Source organism: Mastigoproctus giganteus, chromosome 7 (assembly GCF_048544385.1).
Source record: "Mastigoproctus giganteus isolate SK-2022 chromosome 7, ASM4854438v1, whole genome shotgun sequence".
Lineage (NCBI taxonomy): Eukaryota > Metazoa > Arthropoda > Arachnida > Uropygi > Thelyphonidae > Mastigoproctus > Mastigoproctus giganteus.
In genome coordinates this window covers 101,077,912-101,090,712 of record NC_143581.1, presented here as the reverse complement: position 1 = coordinate 101,090,712, position 12,801 = coordinate 101,077,912, and the positions used below count along the sequence as shown (strand labels likewise).

General features: G+C 38.0%; 1 protein-coding gene across 1 annotated transcript in view; it reads left to right on the top strand.

Annotated features, from left to right (window-relative positions):
* Positions 1-1,750: 1,750 nt before the first annotated feature.
* The window catches only part of LOC150083109 (uncharacterized), a 773,496-nt gene continuing 762,445 nt past the window's right edge, over positions 1,751-12,801 (top strand). The window contains exon 1 of the mRNA XM_090378391.1: positions 1,751-1,788. Coding sequence (XP_090234517.1) covers positions 1,753-1,788 — 36 coding nt within the window. The 5' untranslated portion in view covers positions 1,751-1,752. The remainder of the gene's footprint in view (positions 1,789-12,801) is intronic.

Genomic DNA, 12,801 nt, shown 5'->3' with positions numbered 1-12,801 from the left:
ATATATTCCTGGAGTTCTCCAGTTATGAGAGTTCTTGATCGTCTGTTTTACTTCTTCTTCCCGAATCTCCCACCCTCTCATTTTTTGTTCGTCCTTGGTTCCAGGTGGCTTGGCTGTTATGGTTTACTTCCCTGCTCCCTATGTTTCGCCAGAACTCCTCAATCGTCTTCTTCTCGGGTGGTCCGTTCCCATTTTTTTCTGTCTTTTCCGAGATTCCTGAAGTCTCTTTGGTTCTCACCGAAGAATCGGTTGTTTATTTTTCTCTGGGAGCTCTCTTTGTATCGGCGTAGTCTCTTGCTGTAGGCAAGGAGGTTCTGCTTCAATGTGTCCAAGTACTCTCCTATTCTCTGATTATTTGTCTTATATTTGCTGTGGACGTTATTATTGTTGTTCATCATCATCATCATCATCAGCCATTTTCAATCTACTGCAGGATGAAGACCTCTCCAGCAACTTTCCAGTTCCTTCTGTTTTGAGCACTGGCCATCCATTTACTACCCACAAACACATGAATTTCATCTATCCATCTCTACCTTTGTCTTCCAGGTTTTCTTCTAGCTCCTCTTGGATACCCTTCTGTTATTTTCTTAGTCCATCTGTCATTATGTCTTCGAGCTATATGTCCTGCCCAAGACCATTTTAGTTCTTTAGTTTTGATAAGAATGTCCTTTACTTGAGTTTGCTGCCTAATCTATGTGTTTCTCTTCTTATCTAACAGTCTGATTCCCAATATGATTCGTTCCATTCTTCGCTGTGTAGTTCCCAGCTTCTCTTCCATTCTTTTGGTGAGTGCCCAAGTTTCATTTCCATAAGTCATGGTGGGGAGTATACTTTGTTTCATTATTTTACGTTTTAGACAAACTGGGATATTGCTCTTCAGTATGTGACTATATTTCCTGAATGCTATCCATCCAAAATTTATTCTTCTCTTGACTTCCAGCCATTTATCATTATTACAGCTAATAACTTGTCCCAGATAAGTATATGACCTTTTCAATTACTGCTCCTTCAATCATTATTTCCCTTTCTGTGGCATACTTGTTCATCATTACTTTTGTTTTAGCCGTATTCATCTTTAGTCCAAAATCCTTACTAAGTGTGCATAACTGATTAAGATTTTCCTCTAATTCTTTGGGATCGTGGCTTATGACCACTATGTCATCTGCAAATCGTAAATGGTTTAAGTATTCTCCGTTGACATTGACTCCTTTCTGCGACCAGTCTAATCTTCGGAAAGCTTCCTCAAGCGCAGCAGTAAACAGCTTCGGAGATATTGTGTCTCCTTTATTGTTGTTATTTTGTTACTATTATTATTATTATTAGCTTTATGGTCGAATGAAACTTGAGGCTTACGCTGCACCAGCCAAAAAAAAAAAAAAAAAAAAAAGTATAACGGAATCAACAAGAAAGAGAAGAATGATGATATCTAGCTTAGGACCCTGGGTGTGCCAAACCCATACTCACAGATGTGTCTCTGGGGCTACTTTTCTTTCAACCAAAGATATTCTCACATTAATTTTTGTAATCTGTTTTGCTTGCCTGGCGATGTCATTTTATACATGCTTGAGCATAGAGCAGTTTTTTCTGCTCTGAAGATTTATTTTGTTATAGAAACAATAAGCTTTTATTTTAATTTGCTGTATCCTGTAATTGATGGACATCGGACCATAGGTATAAGAGTGTCGACAACTGACAACTCGTATTATGTTTTTCTAAATGCGCCTGCGCCCCTAGATTTGAATTGTGGGAAGTATGGCGGACGATACTGTATATTGTGGAACTTGGAGGGTAAGTTGTGCTAGTAGATTATAAAAACAGGAGTTGTATCAAGCGTTATGCTGGAAGGTTACGTTGAATTTTTTTGAGTGGTTTTGTTTTATGATAGAAATTGCACTCAGTCAGTGGCGCAAGGACAACGGAATTGCAATATTGTCACGTTGGCCTGACGTTTACAATACCCAGAATTATTTTGTTTGTTTATTTCTTGAAAAAATGAAAATGAACAACAGAAGCTATGGTTTCACTGAATTCATGAATGACATTGCTTTATTTTATTTATTATTATTTTTTACGAAGTGGAACTTGTTATAAACTAAAGGAAACGCTGTCTGTTATGCATTTCATATAATCTTGTAGTTTACTGTAGTTTTATTATTATATAGTCTTATCATAAATTGCAATATTTACAGACAGGGTAAAAAAAAAAAATAAGTAATAATACCCCTGATGCTTATTCATGGGCTATGAAGTACAAGATTGATGCTAGGGAAGTGTGCAATAGAGACCAAGGTTATTTTCATTGCAGTAACAGCTGGGAATAAATCAATAAACTACTGTTGTAAAACTGGGAAAAACTTTAGAACATGGTACCTCTTCCAAAAGAAAGAAGGCAGTAATTGACATGCCTAACCCGCTATGTTTGGTGTAGTTAGGGTTTTTATGCCCCTCCCCCCTGCTGTTTTAAAATCTGGCACTCGTTTTCTTTTCCAGTTATTAATGACTCAATTACTGTTGCAACCAGCTCATTCTGCTTTATGTGTTGACACTTTGTTACCTGATGATCAAGTGCATACTCTGGTGTTGATGTGGTCATCTGAAAGCTTGATGGGCCCCCAGTTTTAATCCTTACAGGGCATTCACCCTGTTGAAGTTCTCAAAGGCCCATAACAGCAATGGGTTGGTGCATAATATCCTCACACTCTTTACGAAGACCAGACCCATATAGCACTGCCTCAATAGCATCTGAAAATATTCTTGCACCTTTCAGTTTAATTGCATCCCATCTCTGTAGAAGCAGTCTCTCTTGTTAACATGCACAGACCATGATGGCAAAAAAGACAAAAAGATAACCCCCTCCCTTTGGCATTATCATGTCCTGTTTCAGATAGATCTGCGAACAAACTTTTAAATAAACTTTTGAAGATAGATGAATGGAAAATAACAAAATGAGTAGCAACAGGCATGCAAGAAATGGTATGAACCATCATCAACATTCCTGCTAAATAAATAATTGCTAAGATGGTTGCAGGTCACTTGACAGGTTCCTGTGTCCAGTTATTCTCCAGAAACTAAAAAAAATCATATAAAAAATTCCCAAGGTCTGCATATTTTAGGAAGGTAGAAAGTTTTTTTCAGTTTTTTATCAATTATAACTGCAGGATTATTATTTTAGAGGGTCACCAGTCAGTTGTGACCTGCAGCACTGCTAGGTTGAGCTTGAGAAAGACATTATTTGAGAATATTACTAAGTAAGAATATTTAATAAACACTTTTTTCCATGGGAAATATTTAATCAGTTCATTGGTATATATGAGGACAATACTCAAAAACAATATTTTAACTTGGTTGAAGTGAAATTTTGGATATGAGATCTGAAAACTGAAAGCAGGAAGATATCCAAACATCAAAGAAATTATAAAGAATTTTGATAATATATACTCACCAGCCAGAAAATTAGAAACCTTTATTCAGTATTTAGTAGGGCCATCTTTTGTCCAAATTATGGCCTATACACTTACCTAGAGCTTTTCTACTAAAAAAGCTTCCAACATCATCAATAGTTTTGGCACCTCCTGCCTTAGAACTCTTCTAGGGCAGCGTTCCCCGAACTGGGGTCTGCATACCCCTAGGGATCCGTGGACCAGTTCCAGGGAGTCCATGAAATATTCAGAAGGTACCAAGTAATGTCTTTATTTCATTAAAAAATATACTCATAGAATCGCAACGAATTTCGTTATAGAACATCACTTATTTTCAATACGATTAGTATATATAATTATATACATATTTCAAATTATTCGTTCTATGTATAGCAAATTGACTATAACTAAAGTTATTATTATGTATTTTTATAAAAATAAGAATAAAGTTGAGTTGTTTCGGGCACAAAACTTTGAATTGTCTTTCCAGAAAATCCAGTGTTCACACACATATGCATATACAGTAAACCCTCATTAATCTGGACGTCGCTTAATCCAGACAGCTCTAAAAAATTTAAAAGTGTGAAAATGAATCGCTCAAAGGTCATATGTATTGTGTCCGAGGTTATCGGGCCATGATGACTCACGCTGCACAAACAACCTGGTTCCAGGCTGCGGTTTAGACAGTTGTTTGTCATTTGCTCCGCATTTACGCGCTTCTATCTTTTGTCGTTTGTGCTGCGCAGTTAAACAATGTCTTTAAGTAAGCCTAGTGTAGGACAGAAGCTTGAGCATAAAACGCTTTCTCCTCACAACAAACTATCGGTGATAGAAAAACTTGAAAAAGGAGCTTGTGTCCAGCATCTGTCTTGAATACAACATCGCAAAACGAACAGTGTTGGACATTAAAAAGAAAAAAAGTGAAATTCGTAATTTTGTTCGCAAGTTATACGTGGAGAAAGAAAAAAGTAAAGTTAAACGAATGCGGATGCCTACTGATAAAGCACTAGATGATACTGTGTACAAATGGTTTTCCCAACTTCTTTCATCTGGTTTGGCTGTGCGAGGAATAGAAATTCAAGCAGTGGCGGAAAGACTGGCTAAACAGTTAGGAATTGAACTATTTAAAGCGAGCTCAGGTTGGCTTTTTAGATTTAGAAGACGACATAACATTTCAAACAAGAAAATGTGCGGGAAATTCTTAGTGCTGATTTTGAAGCTGTTGAGCCTTTCAGGAAACAACTGAATGATTTTATTCAAAAGGAGGGTTATCAATTGAACTAGACATTACAAAGCGTATTTCATATAATCCGGACACCTCTCAGCCCCTATTAATCTGGTTTGAGGGTTTACTGTGTGTGTGTGTGTGTGTGTGTATATATATATATATATATATATATATATTATTCTTTTGTATTATCATTCTATTGTGGTTTAATCCGTCTTTTGTGCATCGTTAATGCCATTGTTTTTTGCCATGTTGGCCAATTGAACATTATACGTGCCAGTGTATATTCGTTTCCAATAGTTCGATTTTCTTAAATACTGGTGTTTTTTTTTTTTTTTTTATTTTTTTTTTTAAGAAAATCGAACTATTGGAAACGAAAAAAAACACCAGTATTTAAGAAAATCGAACTATTGGAAACGTGTGTGTGGACGCCTCCATAGCCAGGTGGGCAGGAGCAGCAGTGCGTAGCACACGCTTCTTGATTAGACCAGGGTTTGAGCCCATGACCACCAAATATGGAGGATGCAGAAAGGTCAGGGAATGACCACCACATATCCCCGGAGTAATATGGCCTTAGTTGCTAATGCTCCTAAAAACCAAATAACAAACAAACATATATATGCATATGCTTGTGTGTGTGTGTGTATATATATATATATATATATAGGGGTCTGCAAACATGTTTCGATTTTTGAAGGGGTCTGTAAATCTCAGTAGTTTGGGAACCACTGTTCTAGGGTACTGGAGGGACTATATTGCTAATGCAACAATTTTAGAAGAAAGTCTTCAGTAACCTATGGTGATGATTCTCCAAAATAGTTAACTGAGATGGCTTGGACATCTGCCAGCAGTTCTGTTTATTCCGCCTGCTCTCTACAAACCAACAAATGTCTGTAGGAATTGAGGGAGTACCAAAATTCAATTCCATTAGTACATCAGCAAAATCCTTAATGAATCTGCACAACTGTCTCCTACTGACATTTTCCAATTATCACAAAACAGAGACTTGGCTCTTGCTCATTCAATAGACTTTTCGTGTACCAGATTTTTTATGGTAGAACTGCTGGTTTGCTTGTAAAAAATTTTTCTATTTTTATGTGTGCTGTTTCCCTATATGCAATGCATTTTGTAAACAAACTATGATGATGATGACACATACGCAGATTTCAATACGTGTCTTGAGGGATTTTAGCTTGAGATTTGACCATTCTCCCATCAGAATATTTGTTAACTTCTATATTGTGGAGGTAGAGAACTTTGAAATAAAACCGTGCTTTCCAACACATCCCAGACATTCTCAATTGAATTTGTATCAGAGAATTAGTTGGCCAGGGCAGATGTTGGAAATCTCAGATGTTCCTTGACCCATTCAGATACAACTTTAGCACAGTGGATAATTCTTGAAGAAATTTATCAGTAACCATGTAAAAATGAAGAATTGCAGGACGAAGTTGGTTCAGTATGACAGAAAGGCATTCATTAGAGGTAACACGACCTAATGTTATAAGCAGATCTAGTCCATATAAATAGAACATACTACATATGATATCATCTTCAGCTACTTCAGTGATGGTCACAAGACTGTCTAAATACATGGCTTTGTGAGGTTCACACCACACGTTTGCCCTACCTTTGGTGCAAAAAAGTATAAATTGAGACTTTTCAGACCACATCAATCTTTTTCCACTGTTACACATTCCAATCTTGATGTTGGTTCAGTTGGAAATGGGTATTTCTTCAACTAAGTTGTATTTTTTTTTTTTTTTTTTGTTATTCATTTGCAACAGAATAGAAGGTTCAGTGTGGCACTGGACCCCCCTAACAATGCCGCCAAATTATAACCAACGTCTAAATTCTACCGGTTTTGTGCAAATCTCTAAGATATCTAACACTATCAGCTTTTATCTAGCGTTACATGTCTAAATTTAATAACATCAAAATTTTGCCCGACCTATTTGGCCTTTAACACATCTCTTTAGTGTTCAACCCTAACCAGCGATTTCCTAACAGCAATCCCATTAAGCATTAATGTCAAATGCATAAAATTTTTTTTTTTTTTTTTTTTAATAGGCCCTAGCCACTGAAATCCCAGGAAACTAGGTGGCAGGACCTGCCAGAGCAAATTGTTGTGATACTGGATACACCCGGCTAGCCTCCACGTGGCAGGGTATGGGCAACGTCGGGCCCCACTAGGGGCCTGGCGGCCAATTAGCCGGATAAACAATGGGCACAACATATCACACTGCACAGACACGACCCACACACTTCAAGTCTCTGGCTTGACAGTGTACTGTCCTCGATACAGTGAAACACACGCGGAGATGGGAGAAATCCCAGGTGCCGTCTGACACGAACATACCTTATACCTTATGGCACTGGACCTTCTATTCTGTTGCACGGTTCACTTTAACTTTATAGTATCCTTTTTGGAGTACTGATTTTGTTGCATTTTTTCCATTTAGAGCTGCATTCACCTTTTGTCTTCCACTCATTGGATACTGTTAAGATGGTTTCTTTCAACATACCGATGATTTCAATATCAAATGTGGCTCCTGCTAAATATGCTCCAACAATAGTACCTTTCCAAAAAAGGGTGAAAGATCACCATTTTCCCCATGAATGGATGGATTAAGAAGCTCCAGGAAAGCATACAGTATTTACTTGATATCAAGATAATTGTGACCACCATATGACAACTTACGTATATATTCATACCATACATTATCTGTTGATTGCAATTGCAAAGGTTTCTAATTTTTTGGCCAGTGAGCATGTACCACCACCATCATCATCAGTCATTTTTATTCCTCTGCAGGATGCATGCCTCTCCAGTAACTTTCCAGTTACTGGAAAGTAACTGGAGTTCCTTCTGTTTTGTGCAATGATGATCCATTTACTACCCACAATCTCTTCAATTTCATCTGTCCATCTCTGCCTTCCAGGTTTTCTTTTAGCTCCTCTTGGGTACAATTCTTTACTTTCTTAGTCCATCTATCATCATGTCTTTGAGCTATGAGTTCTGCCTTGTCCATTTCAGTTCTTTTAGTTTTGATAAGAATGTCCTTTACTTGAGTTTGCTGTCTAATCCATTCTTATCTTTCTCTTCTTATCCAACAGTCCGATTCCTAATGTAATTTTTTACATTTTTCGCTTCATAGTTTTTATCTTCTCTTCCATTCGTTTGGTGAGTGCTCAAGTTTCACTTCCATAAGTAATGGTGGGGAATTGGTTCGTTATTTTATGTTTCAGACAAATTGGATATTGCTCCTTAGTATGTGACTGTATTTACTGAATGCTAACCATCTGAAATTTATTCTTCTCTTAACTTCCAGCCATTTATCATTGTTACAGCTAATGACTTGTCTAAGATAAGTATATGAATCCACCTTTTTAATTTTTACTCCTTCAATGATTATATCCCTTTCTGTACTATACTTGTTCATCATTACTTTTGTTTTAGCACATTCATCTTTAGTCTGAAATCCTTACTAACTCTGTATAATTGATTAAGGTTTTACCTCCAATTCTTGAGATCGTGGCTCATGATCACAATGTCATCTGTAAATCGTAAATAGTTTAGGGGCTCTCCATTCACGGTGATTCCTTTCTGCGACTAGTCCAATCTTCCGAAAGCTTCAAGGGCAGCAGTAAACGACTTTGGAGATATTGTGTCTCCATGTCGTACTCCTTTCTCAATTTTAAATTTAGTGCTGTCTTTGTTTAGTCTAATAAAGGAGGTAGCATTCTCATATATTTTCTTCAAAATCATAATGTATGGGGTGTTTATGCCCTGTCTTTCCTGTGCCCGAAACATTGCCTTATGCTGTATGGAGTCAAATGCCTTTTCATAATCCACAAATGCCAGGCATAATGGTATTTCATATTAATTTGCTTTATTCATTAAATGTGATCCATAGTTGAGAATCCTGTCCTAAATAAAGCCAGCTTGCTATTTCGGTTGAATCTTATCAAGTATTCTTTCTAATCTGTTAGTGATGACTTTTGTGAACAACTTGTAGATGGGGGACAACAAGCTAACTAGTCTATAATTTCTGATTTGTCTCCTTTCCTTTGCAGCAAAATTATGATTGCATTATTCCACTCCTTAGGGATCACGCCTTTCCTAATGTATTATGTGTAGAGTCTTGCCAGTTTCTGTGTCATGTCTCTTTCTCTCAATTTTAACAACTCTACAGTAACTTCATCTTCACCCGGGGCTTTTGATTCTTTATTTTCTTCAATGCATATTCTTTATGATCTGGAAGGATATCGGGTATGTCATATGTGTTACTAATTTGTGATTCATCTTTCATACTGCTGTCATCATTCCCTTGATCCTTATATAATACTTTATTGTAGTCTTCTGCTATTTGAATTATCACTTCTGCTGTTTGTAAGTACACCATCACTATTCTTCAGATTCGTTATCATTTGTCTTTCTGTATTACTGCTCATGATTGCTGATTTAAGTCCTTTATTTTACTTGTTCTTCTTTTTTTGGGTTAAATATTCTTATGTCCTCTCTGAGTCTCTTTCTAATGGCTTTGCTCAACTCTGTATACTCAATTTTGCCCTTTTAGGTGTTTTTTTACTGTTCATTTGTTGTCTTTGGTTCATCGTGACAAGTGTTTCTCGACTAAACTTTTCTTCCTTGGATTTCTTTTTCCTATAGGTTTCTTGGGCTTTATCACTTTCAGAAAGTTGTATTTCTTGTCAAAATCTTGGTCCTGAAAGGTCTGCTGAAGCTCAAACTTGTTCTTAAGTTCCAGTACATACTGCTTTTCCTCCTCTTCTGTTATCTCAAAGATCTTTGTATTATTTACTCGAGTCAGTGTTTTCTTTCTTTTTCTCACATCTATATCAAGCATGCATTTTACCATTCTGTGATAAATCAGAGAATGTTGTCGTCCTTGTTTAGGACGGTAACATCATTTACAATATATCTTCTTAGTGAGGATGAACTCAGTTTCATTAGTTGTTAATCCATTTGGGTTTTTCCATGTCCACTTTCTGTTCACCCTTTTCTTGAAAAAAGTGTTCAATATTGACATTCCACAAGTCTCATTTCTTTCACCAATTCCAAAAGTTCCTATAGTTTCCTTTTCTGTGCTGTTTTGTCTCTTTCTAGCATTAGCATTAGTAGAGGCATTTGATGCAAGAAAGCAAGCTTGTGCAGCATCAGCCAAAAAAAAAAAACCACTTCCCCTTCACCCCTCTGTTCGTTCAAAATACCTGTCCAGCTGAGCCTTAAACTTATTTAGGCTATCAACTTCCACGACAAGGGATGGAAGTCTGTTCCACCAACCAACCACTCGCTGGCTAAAGGCAAATTTCCGCACGTCTATCCTACATCTGTCTTTCCTCAATTTGAATTTATGCCCTCTCAGGTGATTATTCTGAGCGAGAGTAAGAATCCCATCAGCATTGAGCATGCTCAAACCATTCAAGGCTTTATACACCTCTATCAGATCACCTCGCTGGTGCCTAGTCTCCAGACACTGTAATTTGCAAAACTTAAGCCTTTCTTCGTAAGAGCTCCCCTATGTTCCATTCACTAATCTTGTTGCCCTTCTCTGTACTCGTTCCAGCAGCTCTACATCCTTCTTGAAATGAGGCCTTCAGACCTGTATGCAGTACTCTAGGTGTGGCCTGACCATTGCCTTATACAAGGGAATAATCACCTCCTTATCCCTGCTAGAAAAATTCCTATATATTATTGACAATACACCATGTGCTACTCTTGCAGCCCGTCTGCACTGCTCAGAGAACTTCATATCTGCCTGCACAACCACCCCCAGGTCCCTTTCATTCTCTACCACTGTCAGTGTAGCACCACAGAGTTGATACGTTGCTCTGGGGTTGCTGTTTCCCATGTGTAGTACTTTACATTTGTCAATGTTAAACTACATTTGCCACCTCTCAGCCCATCTGCTCAACCTTTCGAGATCCTGTTGCAGCAGCATAGTGTCAGTAGTGTCCTTGACAACCCTGCCTACCTTTGTATCGTCTGCAAACTTCGACATTAAGCTTGATATACCATCATCAATATCATTTATGAATACAGAAAACAATAATGGACCCAACACTGAGCCCTGAGGGACTCCACTAATAACATTAGTCCACGATGAGCAGTGTCCATTGATTACCACTCTCTGTCTTCTCCCCCTCAGCCACCGCTTTATCCACAGCAGCAATTTGCCTCCAATGTCACACTGCTCCAATTTGTGCAGCAGTCTTCCATGTGCAACAGTATCAAAAGTCTTTCTAAGATCCAAGTATATAATATCAAAGTTATTCCCTGCGTGCAGTTCCTTTGTGACTGCATCATAGTATCCAATCAAATTGGTCAGCCAAGACTTCCCCCTAACAAAACCATGCTGTGTTCGAGCTATAACCGAAGTCTTGTCTAAATGATGCTGCAGTGCTTCTTTAACTAGAGCCTCCATTAATTTTTCTTGTACAGAAGTTAAACGCACGGGTCTATAATTGCTTGTGTCAGCCTTTGATCCTCCTTTGTGAATTGGGGTTCACATTTGCACATCTCCAGTCTGCGGGTACCTCCCCTGAGTCCAAGGAAGCTCTCATAATTATGGCTAAGGGTTTGCTTACTTCCTCTGCTGCCTCCTTTAATATAACTGAATCCCATCCACCCCAGGTGCCTTTCTTGTGTTTATCTTCAACAGTTTCTCCTCCACTTTACTCTCAGTTATTACAAGATTCTCTAGCTTACTGCTAGAGTTGAATACACCCTGGGCTTTCCCCTCGCTAAATAACTCCTCATGTGTGAATGTCGATGCAAAATATTCATTTAGTTTGTTAGCTACCTGAGCAGGATCATCAACAGTTGACCCATCGATATCAAGTGGACCAATCTGATTCATCCCCTTCCTCCTAGAGTTTACATAAGTAAAGAACTCTTTGCTTCTTTGCATCCCTTGCCAAAGATTTCTCGTACTCTGCCTTCGCCTGCCTAACCTCCTTTGTAACTTGGTTACAGATCAACTTGTATCTATCGTAGGCTTCTGTGTCATGTGTTAATTTGTATGTATCCCATGCATGTTTCTTCTCTGCCATATGCCTCATCAGTTCATCTGACATCCATTTAGGCCTAAACCTTGAACAATATTTCTTAGTTGGTATGTAAAGCCTAGTAGCTTCCAAGATAAGTTCTTTGAATGCTTCCCATTTTGCATTTGCTGTTGGTAACATCATCAGTTGGTCCCACTGTATAGAATTTAAATACTGTCTCAGTCCATCGTAGTCGCCTTTACGAAAGCAATAACCCTTCCCTTTACCCCTAATGGTAGATACCTCTTTGAGTAAATTCCACTTCAGCACACTGTGATCACTGCCACCTAGTGGTTCATTTATGTGCAGATTCTTAATGCATGAAGAATCACTGCTGATAATCAAATCAAGAGTATTCGTCCCTCTAGTTGCCAAACATGCTGATGTAGAAAACAATCATCCAATAAATCCACAAAAGCCTTGCTAGTGTGTGAGTGACCAACCCACAAATTCCAGTCAATATCTGGGAAATTAAAATCCCCCATTTAATATAGGCCTATAGCACACTCCTACTCTCAATTTTGATCTCCCAATGCTTATGTCACACCAAACTGACTCGACACTGCACTGTCCAGCGATGTCCACTGGCTTCACTTCCTTGGATTTTATGTATTTCTTAACTAATAGCATAACCCCTCTTCTCTTCCTATCCAGTCTATCCTTTCTGTAGATGTTGTACTCCCCAAATTCCAGTTCTGAATTCCTTATATCTGTGTGACACCAAGTCTCTGATATCCCAACAATATCTGCCTTTGATGTTTTGAGCAATACCTCAAATTCATCAAATTTATTTACTAAACTCCTAGCATTGGTGTACACGCACGTATACATGCACCTATTTCTATTCTTAGCTATGGTACAAGTATAGACTCACGTGTTTACTTGTACCGTAATGACTCCCAGCAGTCTCTGAAATATTCTGAATCTTGTTTTTCAGGCTTCTGCTCATTCCAATAGAAGCAATGCAAGAATCTCTTTCACCTCTGCCAGTGGCTACTGTTAATCTATTCATCTTTGTATCCCCCACCAAGCTAGCAGTTTTCCGACCCACCTAACACTGCCTCGATAGCATCAGCAAATATTCTT